The following is an 11,224-nucleotide window of genomic DNA, read 5'->3' as shown; positions in this document are numbered from 1 at the left end:
TTGACTTGGAATAAAACAAGGTCTGGTGGGGCACGGGTAGAAGCTCGCTCTCCAATTAGTTAATGGTGAGCGCCTGGCATGCGGTGTCGAGGAAAATGAAAGGCTTAATCCCCCATCTCACCATCCCTCTTTCACTCCCTATCGGATAACAGGCTCTTGTCCGTGTGACTCTGTACCTGCCGCTTGTTTAAGGGTTTAATTGCTCCTAATTTGTCCGGCAAAGACCTACTATTACAGTGCTGCAAAGTTGCAACTAAATTATACCCCTTATGTGAGTCGAGTGGTGATTCCAGTGGAGTGAGGTTTGGTGGGAGGGAGCGATAGACGAGGGTCCCTCGTCATTTTCCAGAAAATAAAATAAATGGCAGGGCCTATACAGTCCATTACCAGACTCGAGGCTTGGTTCTGAACACAAGAGCTTTCTATTAAGCGAGCCGGCTCGGTTCCGGCGGGGATATACAGTATAAGAGGGCAAGAATAATTGTTGCATTTGTCAAGAACCATCAGTGGTACCCGGATTGATATATTAGCAATGTTAGACGTATGTTCGGGTCATCCGTGTAGGAAAGCACGGTCCAGTAAACTGCGCGGTCTGCTGTTTTGTTGCCTCCATCATCATCATCATCATCATCATCATCATCATTCATATAGCCTAAGCTTTCACTGCAAGCATGATTTGCAAACCTGTCGCTTTTAGTAGCCCATCTTAGAGCTGAAAAAGCAAACGACATAAAGTTAACTGTCCGTGAAAGAATTAAAGTAAGGTTAAAAATCGCCAATTAAATTTGTAACGGCGGTGTTTGTCCTGCTAAATCTTGTCATGAGAATGATGGATGTCTTCTCACTGAAATTAAATTGAGATTAGTGATGTTTCTCTTTCTGTTTTTATAATATGTCTACGTTAAATTCAATGTCTAGTGTGTTAATACTCGCCATTTAGTGATTATTTCGAACTTTAAAATAGAACGTTCCAAATAGAACGTTTCGCTGTTTACTCACACATTAGTATCCCCTTTTCCTTTGAACATCTTGTTTAGCAAACCTAAAGTGAAAGAAAATGTTTTCCTATTACTTAATTCAATCAGGGCGCGGCGGGCAGGGGCTTTCACTCGCCGTGCATTCGGGCCCTCACTGACAGAGTCGGCTTTGTGCCACTTTGTCCGCCGCTGTCACACACTTTAATTCGAGCCTTTCTCTCTCGCATTGAAAACTCTCCACAATGACATTCAATAAGGGCTGGGAGAGTGAAAACCTGGTTATTTTTATATATTCCTTCCCGGACTCTGCGGGGGCCCGCGCGCAGGAATTAATCACTGTTTTTTAACCTCATCGCTTTGAGGTTGTGACGCGACGCGTCTTTTTTTTTTTTTTTTTTTTTTTTATAAAGAGAGAGTAAGAGAGGGAGACTGAAAATGATAGACTGCATTTGCCTTAGAACTCATATTTTAAAAGTTCTTATCGGGTTTAGATAGGCTACTCTGTGGGAAAGCACATTTTCTGTTCATTTTGCATCCAAAACAGAGGGTTGCATCTTCGTTAAACAAAAGTAAGCTACCTGCGTAGGTAAAATAGTAAATTTAAACATTAAAAATAACATCCTAAATGAAAATATCAGGAGATCTATATCTGAATTAGAATTTTTGGTTTCAAAAACCAAACTTTATCAGATTTTGACAGGTGCGTTCTATCCACAAATAAATAATATTTTAATATCTCATGTAAATAGGCTGCACATAATGCAATCTCATGTTTATAATACCCCTGAAACACTCTCTCAGAAACATTTCTAATACTTGATGATGGGCTGAGCTGCAGGTGGAACCGGGCCGATGAGCCTCGTGACGCACGTCATATGCACCGAATGTCTAATGAGTTCACGCTGAACAAATGACGAGCCTCTTTGAATGAAATTAATTAAAAGAGCAATAGTGTCCATGTGATCGCGTGAGAAAGAAAATAAAGTTTAAAACGACACTAAAGAGTAATAGTATAAAACGAGGGGAATTTTTAAAAGGGAGAAGGGGCAGTACCGCCTCTTGCAGTGTGGGTGGGGCTGACAAGAATAGACTACATTATGCAGTTCATTTAGTTAACAAGTGAAATAATAGGGAAGCGTGCAGAGTGAATGCCGAGAGAAAAGGCACAAAACCCTATTGAGGGCTCTCAGCCGCTAGTAGCGTAACCGTCACATGGGCGAACTGGCTCTCCAACTATTTAAGCAGGAACACTTTCTCTTCAGCACCATTCTGCCATCCAGCCTTGGTACGAGACTGACAGCGAGAAACTTTTGAAAACTCTCAGACATCAGGTGAAGACACACAGGGCTGCCAAGATGCCGAGATCTTTTCTTGTGGACTCCTTGATTTTGAGGGAGAACAGCGAAAAGGGAAGCGAGAACAGCCCGCCGTTGTTTCCTTACGCCGTGCATCCGTCTCATCCTCTCCACGGTCTCTCCGCGGGCTCCTGCCACTCTCGAAAGGCGGGCTTGCTGTGCTTTTGCCCGCTGTGCGTCACATCTCAGCTACACCCGTCGCCTCCAGGGCTACCGCTCATCAAGGCTTCCTTTCCTGCCTTCGGCTCCCAGTACTGTCACACCGCGCTATCCAGACAGCACACCACTTCCAGCGGTGTGAACCTCAACAGCGGCTCGGGGTTATACCAAGCCACATATCCGGTTCCAGATCCACGACAGTTCCACTGCATATCCATAGGTGAGTGTCCAATCATCATCATCATCATAAAAAAAAAAAAAAAAGTCTACTTTTGTAACTTCTTTACTCTTTTAATTAATGTCACTCACATCGACAACTGCTGTTTCTTTCCAGCAGAGAATAACAGCAGTCAACTTCAGAGCAGCAAGCGCATGCGCACCGCGTTCACCAGTACGCAACTCCTGGAGTTGGAAAGGGAGTTCACCTCCAACATGTACCTTTCGAGACTTCGGCGCATAGAGATCGCGACTTACCTCAATCTGTCCGAGAAGCAAGTCAAGATCTGGTTCCAGAACCGCCGCGTCAAGCACAAAAAAGAAGGCAAAAGCGGCTCCCACAGGACGGGCTCGCACAACTGCAAGTGCTCGTCGTCGCTATCCTCCGCCCGGTGCTCTGAGGAAGAGGATGACCTTCCCATGTCACCTCCGACTTCAGAAAAAGAGGACGCAGATCTGTCCGTTAGCCCGTGAACTCTTGCTGACCACCACCTCAAAAGACTCTGTACGCCACGCCAGTGGAACCCTGAATGCAGCCAAAAAGCGACGGTCTCTGCGCGCGCCGTCACCTGTAAATAGCGAAAAAGAAGGAAAAAAGAACTTTATATATGTGCGGGGTCTGTGTATCCCTTTAATGTTGTATATTTGTATACATGTTCTATGTTTGTAGTTTTTTTTTTTCTGAAAACAACTTAGTTCCGCATCCAAATACATTTCCTGTCACCAAAAGATTTTAAAATCAGTGATATCAAAATGAGCAAAGCTGAAATTTACCTACTTTTTCATTTGTATTTGTATTATTATTATTATTTTTTTTTTTTTGTATTATTATTATTGCTTTGTTTGTTTGTTTGTATGGATGGTGAGTACAGGGTAGCTTTAAGCACATTTTGGGGACAGGATGGAAATATGGGATGTATCTGATGTGTACGTCACTTTAGTGACTGAATTTGTAATTGTACTTTTATCGTAATGAGAATATTTATTTATTTAAAAAACCTTAATGCTGAAAATAAAGAATATTTCTTAGTGACAAAATGTTGTCTCGTATCAGTTGGGTTTGCAGGCTGAACCTGTCTTATTAAATTAGAAAGCAACAAAAGCCACACATGACTTTCTTTCTCTCTCTTTTTCTTTCTTTCTAATAAGACTGAGCCTTCTAAGGTTCTAAGGCTTTATTGTTCTTCTGAATCGTAACAGCTTTTAGTAATATTCTGCTTAAAGTGACTCATTTTAATAGTTCAGCGTCAGACAGAAATCTCAGAAAAGCGTAATTCCGAAATGGCGGATGAACATACAGGAAGTTCTGCGCATCTTCGTGCAATATTGAAAGTAATCAGTTCTGTTTCCACCAAAACATTAACTAAATCATGACTGCAAGAATGTGTGACGCTTTATAAATGAGATGGGACTGCAGTGTTTATATATATCCTGGGGAAAGTATCCATAAAACGTGCCCGATAAAAGGTTGTAATGTTGTGCGTTTTTAAATGCTATAGCATGCATGTTTACATGTAAAGTCTTCCCCACGGGAAGTAAACCTCGAGGCGTAATTTAATGCTCACCAAGATGAGCAGCGCGTGTTGAGCGCGCGCCAACGAGTTTTAAAAAACATTTATGATGTCTTTAAAGGGAAGAAATAGTGATGTGTGTTGAAGTAAAGATAAAAACTGCTAAATAGATTTCGACTCGTTATGAGAGTTTGGGTGCGCGGCGAGTATGTGCGCTTATCTAAATCACAGGATCACCGTGCTCCTCTATTTACAGCTCAAGTGCATCGGGATCGATCTCCGTCAAGAAGTCCAAAGAGACGCGTATTCATCTGTGGCATTCCCTGGGGACGCAGCTGAAAGCGCCTGGTGTCCCCCGGGCGCGGGGCCTCTCCGTTAAACACTGAGCCCTTTAGCGCACGGTTCTTAACGGTCTCGTGAGAGCGGGTTAATAAAACCCAAAGTAGTGTATTAATACACAGACAATAATGCGCAAATGAATAAAATATGCGAGTCAACGAGACAGATTAATCGATGTTTATATTTAAATTTATTTAAAGGGGTCTAGGCGGACACTTGGTGATGATGATGGTGATTGTTGTGTTTGCTTGGTATAAAACGATTATTTCATTTCAGAACTTTTATAGCCTTTATTTGTGAATTGGTCGTTTATTTAAAAAAAAAAAAAAAAGTAAGTAGTTAATAAAATTCTTTTTTGTTGTTGTTGTTGTTGTTGTTGTTGTTGTTCAAGGTTTCCAAAATAAATGAAACTGATATGCCTGATAATTTAAGAAAAAACATGCAGGCCTGTGTTCTGTGAATATATATATATATATATTTTATTTACGTGACAATGGCGATTTCCCATTACTATTTTTCGTGTTCTTCACGCGCAGCAGAACTGGAGCTCCTCAGGTTTTAAAGCACCGCCACATTCTTGGATACAGGACTCGATGCGCCCTACTCCATTACCGTGGCGCTTTAAATCTTCATTTAAATGACCGAATTGCTTTTAAATGTTATTTCCTTTGCTGGGAATTTATCATCAGCTATCGGTGTCAACAAAGAAAGGGTCTGGTAAGATCGGCGCATTTACTAAATTATTCCAGTCATTGTGCCTTCGGGATCCCGGATCGCTCTTTGGAAACTCTCGTTTAATTGTTCACTTAAACATTTTTAACAAAACTCTAATATTTGCATTTGTGAAGATATAGGATTAGGCCATTTTGTTAATTACACCATACAGTCTCATTTTGCACCGTGCGTCCTCTGCAAAAGCGCCCTTTATCCATTCAATAGCCCGGGGGTACGCGCGCCCTGGGGGAGTTTTAAGCCTGTACGGTGCTGAAAATTCTCAATTTATTTATTCTTAATTTTGCGCCGATCAATTCATTGAAGCAAAAAGGGCTACAGTGTCTTTTTAGGGGAAGAAAGGCGAATTGTTGACGTGACCCTGACAGGGGCTGCTGAGAGGGCTTGCCTGACGCTCGAGGGCCGCTTGAGTCAACAGACCCCCATCTAGCAGACTCGCCCTTGTCTTTCTTCCAACTAATTTTTCATTTACGGCTTTTCTTAGACTTGTCTCTTATCTATCAGATTAAAAGAGCAGCTTGTAACAAATCAGTCTGCCCGATTTACAAGAGCATTAAAAGCGGACAAAAGAGGCAGGCCGTCAGTACCTGAGTCTGGTAGACGGTGAGGCGCTGCAGCTGATTCGATGAGTTGAAAATGCGCACGAAACAAAATACTTGAATCCTGAAAAAGAGCCTTTGTATGTTTCTTTAGAAATCAAGCAATTCTGCATGACAAAGGACAATTAATAAGCCGTCTTTTCACGACCAGCAGCTGGTTTCCCTGTCAAGGAAAGTTGGAAAAAATTCGGACTGAATGCGCGCAAAAGCCCTTTGCGCGCAGACAGCTACCCAAGGTGACCCATTTGGCACAGTTAAAATAAGCAGGCTGAGGCAAAAGCGAGGGAACTGTCAAAAACATTTAAGCTGGAATATCTTGAAATTGCAAATCCCTTTATGTGGAGGGACGCTGCCGATCTGGGTTAGACGTACAATGGAGGTGGTTAAGTTGGAGAGGCTTTGGAAACGGACACGTGGCCTCTCAATGAGAGCTTCTTGGGAATCGCGTGGCTCGCAGCGCGTCTACAAACTTTAAACGAGGTTTAAGCTCGATATTTTCTCAGATACTAAAAGCGCAGTTTAGCTAGTTGGAGTTAAAGATGGTACGACAATAATAAAAAAAACTAAAATATACTATGTTAACGTTAATAAATGTAAATTTAACGATTAATCCTCACGCGGCTGAAACATCTCCTTTTATCAGCTTCTTCGTAAAAAAAAATATATAGCCTATATATATATATATATATATATAGGTATATATATATATATATTTTTTTTTTTTGTACAAGACTCGAAATCTCAAAGTCAAGAATTCAAACAAAACTCTTAATTTTAATTAAACATCAGTTATTTGGGTGTAAAATGCTTTTAAAATGTTAATCCAAAACCATTTTTCTCTGGTGGTTTGTGGAAACGTTTTTTTGTACAAGGATCTAACTGAAGGTTTTTGACATTCTTTTTTTTTTTTTTATTCATTTGATCTAAATCTAATACTTTTTCAGCGATAAACAGCCTTTCTTTTTCTCCGTGCTTGGTAACAACGGCCACTTTTTAAAAAAATACGTTTTAAAATGAAGCGATTAAGAATAAATAGGCCTAAATTATTAGTGCTATATCTTGATGGTGACTATATATACTTTCATGGACACATAGAATCTGCTTTGTTTAGCATTCTTGCACCCAAGTTTGCGCGTACAGAAACATCACACCTTTAACTAAACATCTAATAAGACATTCCCAGCGCAAGATGCCATGGGCTCACAACAACAAGAGAAGAGCGTGACAGACTTAACACAGAGCAAAGCATTTTAAACTCAGCGAGCGTTTTACTCAGTATCACACAGTTTGATGTTGTTCATGCAGAACTGAATCACTCCATATCACAGAGACAATGCGAGGGAGAGAGACTGCTATTCGAATCTGCACCTGCAATGTCAAGAGGTCGAGAAATAATGAACAGGGCTGACTTAGAACTGCGCTTTCAAGTGTTAACTCTTGTAAACTGATATAAAGAGACAAGACATACAATAATGCTAAGAGAGAGAGAGAAAGAGAGAGAGAGAAACACTCGCGTATCCGCCTGTATGTTTTCAGCGGCGCTTTCCAAACTTTCACAGCCTTCTAAATTCTCTTTTTGATTGAATTTTGCACAGTTAAACAGTTCCAGCCACCTCCTACCCCCGGTGCCATTGATGTCTTTCTGACCTGATAAAATGCGCTTGGCTGCCGTCAAATGGGCCAGCTTTGCCTGTTCACATTTAAATATGGGAATTAGTCATGAGCCCTGTCACAAGCAGCAAAAATTGCTAAATTGTTGGCCTCTTTTCAGCGACGAGAGCGCTGGGGTCTGCATTCATTAGATTGAATTTAGCGTCGAGGTGAGAGACCTCTGTGGCTGTCTTTTACCGAGATGTCATAACAAGGAATCGTTCTGGAAATGAGGGGGCGTGCGCAAAAGCGAAGAGGAGGGGGTCGCCGTCGTCGGGCTGAAGCGGCATCATTTCGGTTTGAAGCGGATTCTGTCATTTAGTTAAACAAATTAACTCACAAACACTTCTGAGGGTGGGCACAGTGTATTAGTCAGGCATGGGAACGTAATTAATGTAGCTCATGTCACTTTCAAGAGCTTTTGATAGCCGACCGATAGTTAGATATCATCCACTAAATCCTAGCAAACCACATTTTTAATGACAAAATGTATATTCAGGATTGCAGAGCGCCACATGTCACGGTTAGCCACTTCAGAAGAGTCTCTCTCTCGATTACGCCCCCTCCCCGGGCCCTAAAGTTATTGTTGCTACTATAAAAAACAACAACATATATTTATGCGGGATATTCTTCATTCTAACATTTAAAAAAAAAAAAAAAAAATCTTATTTCTTTTTTAAAAACAGGAAGTTTACACTGTTTTATTGTAGTTACCTTGGCGGATAATATGATTATCCTACCGTGGCAAAAAGGTCTGTCTTTCTCTCCTGCTGACTACATTCAGAAAGCCACAAAGTTAACTAAACAGTTTTTAAACCAGCTTCACTTTGCATGCAGAAATATAAATTAAGTGTTTTTATATAGACAGAAATATAAAGTTAATTCATATATTTAGAGATAATAGCTTCTAACATCAAAGGTAACGCAAGTTTTGAGCCTCACATGCAATACTTATAGCCTAAATGTATCTGCCAAACACTTTATTTCTAACAGGGAAATAAGGTGAATTCATTACCTGAATAGGCTGCTGTCATTCTCTCTCAGTGCCCAGTATCCATCTCAAGCTGAGAGAGGAACGTCTGATTATGCAGTGGAGTTGCAGCGCCATCTGATGGTAAATACAAAAGTTACATTATATGGACAAGCTGCACAAGAACCACAATCGGTTGCCCCTGATAGATAGATAGATAGATAGATAGATAGATAGATAGATAGATAGATAGATAGATAGATAGATAGATAGATAGATAGATAGATAGATAGATAGATAGATAGATAGATAGATAGATAGATAGATAGATAGATAGATAGATAGATAGATTTTTTTCTTTAAAGGGTTAGTTCACCCAAAAATGAAATTTCTGTCATTTATTACTCACCCTCATGTTGTTCCACACCCGTAAGACCTTCATTCATCTTCAGAACACAAATTAAGATATTTTTGATAAAATCTGATGGCTCAGTGAGGCCTGCATTGACAGCAAGATAATTAACACTTTCAGATGTCCAAAAAGCTACTAAAGACATATTTAAAACAGTTCAATGTTTGAATCAGTGGTTCAGAGCATGTATCAAACTGCCAAAGTCACGTGATTTCAGTAAATGAGGCTTCGTTACCTCTTCAGTGTTTTGAAACTTTTCAAAATTTCAATGGATCACGTGACTTTGGCAGTTTGATACACACTCTGAACCAGTGATTCAAACATGTCTTTAGCAGCTTTCTGGGCATCTGAAAGTGTTAATTGTCTTGCTGGCTATGCAGGCCTCACTGAGCCATCGGATTTCATCAAAAATATCTTAATTTGTGTCCTGAATGAAGGTCTTACAGGTGTGGAACAGCAGGGTGAGTAATTAATGACAGAATTTTCATTTTTAGGTGAACTAACCCTTTAAGACTGTTCATAACTTTGTTTTACATAAAAAACATAGATTGGTCTAATTTGATATCAAAAAGTAAGACTTGCCTCTGGACTAACTGCTAGTTGGTCTTCTATATCTTAAAGGGATAGTTCACCCAAAAATGAAAATTACCCCATGATTTACTCACCCTCAAGCCATCCTTGGTGTATATTTTCTCTTCTTTCAGAGAAACACAATCAGAGTTATATTAAAAATATCCTGGCTCTTCCAAGCTTTATAATGGGAGTGAATGGATTTACGATTACGATTTTGAAGCCCAAAAAAGTGCATCCATTCATCATAAAAATAATCCATACAATACGACTCCAACAGGTTAATAAAAGCCTTCTGAAGCGGAGCAATGGGTTTTTGTAAGAAAAATATCCATATTTAAAACTTTATAAACTATAATAACTAGCTTCGGGCAAATGAGTGTACACATTGAGTTACGGAGGGACCGTGACCCCTGACGTGATTTATGACATAGGATGTAGGAGAAGCGTAAGCTTATAGGTGAGAATAGACGCCTCTGGCGGTTCAAACAAATAGGACTGTGCAACAAACTCAAGCTCTTTTTCTCTTACATTGAAATCCTTTGGCATTTCTATACAAATTCTTATTTTGGACCTCTTGTTCATGCATTTAACGCAGTTGTAATCGCTTTCGAATGCGTGATCCATTGGGTGTTTTCGCGCATTTAAAGGATTAGTTCACTTCTGAATGAAAATTTCCTGATAATTTACTCACCCCCATGTCATCCAAGATGTCTTTCTTTCTTTATTCAGTCGAAAAGAAATTAATGTTTTTGATGAAAACATTCCAGGATTTTTCTCCATATAGTGGACTTCACTGCTGGGTTCAACAGGTTTAAGGTCCAAATGTCAGTTTCAGTGCAGCATCAAAGAGCTCTACACGATCCCAGACGAGGAATAAGGGTCTTATCTAGCGAAACGATTGGTCATTTTCTAAAAAAAAAATTAAATTTATATACTTTTTAACCACAAATGCTCATCTTGCACTGTGATGAGCCACGCATTACTTTGAAAGGTCGTGCGTGCGGATCACAGAGCAGTGCAAGATGCGCATTCATGGTTAAAAAGAATCCTGGAATGTTTTCCTCAAAAACCTTAATTTCTTTTCGACTGAAGAAAGAAAGACATGAACATCTTGGATGACATGGAGGTGAGTAAATTATCAGGAAATTTTAATTCAGAAGTGAACTAATCCTTTAATGCATAGTCGTTTTCAAATGCGTGCTTGTTTTCTGCTTTCAAATTTGCTCGCGTTCACATTTGCTCACATGGTCACTCGTTTGGGGGGGGGGGCATGGCCCACGAATGCCCCCCCTTGGCGCCACATACCTTACGCCCCATATTCATTGCATCAGAGGTTACTTTTCCGCCATATCTATATGTGTTATTATAGTTCAGTTAATATTGCTAGTTATTATAAAGTTTAAATATGGATAATTTTTTCTTTCAAACACCCATCGCTTCACTTCAGAAGGGTTTTATTAACCCCCTGGAGTCGTATGGATTACTTTTATGATGGATGGATGCACCTTTTTTTGGGGTTCAAAATCATGGGTGGCATTCCCTACCATTATAAAACTTGGATAAACCAGAATATTTGTAAATATAACTTAGATTGTGTTCGTCTGAAAGAAGATAGTCATATAGGCTACACCTAGGATGGCTTGAGGGTGAGTAAATCATGGGATAATTTTCATTTTTGGGTGAACTATCCCTTTAATATAATGGCTATGTTTATGCAGCTGTGTCTGTCTC

General features: G+C 40.0%; 1 protein-coding gene across 2 annotated transcripts; it reads left to right on the top strand.

Annotated features, from left to right (window-relative positions):
* Positions 1-2,102: 2,102 nt before the first annotated feature.
* Positions 2,103-3,745, top strand: gsx1 (GS homeobox 1). 2 transcript variants are annotated; one of them, XM_048189744.1, is made up of 2 exons: positions 2,103-2,711; positions 2,829-3,745. In XM_048189744.1, the coding sequence occupies exons 1-2, from the start codon at positions 2,333-2,335 to the stop codon at positions 3,179-3,181; spliced, it is 732 nt and encodes a 243-aa protein (XP_048045701.1). In that variant the 5' UTR covers positions 2,103-2,332; the 3' UTR covers positions 3,182-3,745. The 2 variants fall into 2 exon arrangements, with proteins under 2 accessions (XP_048045701.1, XP_048045700.1); XM_048189743.1 differs by having other exon boundaries at positions 2,826-3,745.
* The last annotated feature ends 7,479 nt before the right edge of the window (positions 3,746-11,224 follow it).

The sequence above is a fragment of the Megalobrama amblycephala genome, linkage group LG4, assembly GCF_018812025.1.
Source record: "Megalobrama amblycephala isolate DHTTF-2021 linkage group LG4, ASM1881202v1, whole genome shotgun sequence".
Lineage (NCBI taxonomy): Eukaryota > Metazoa > Chordata > Actinopteri > Cypriniformes > Xenocyprididae > Megalobrama > Megalobrama amblycephala.
Note: the sequence above shows the minus strand (reverse complement) of the source record. Positions and strands in the feature narration are given on the sequence as shown.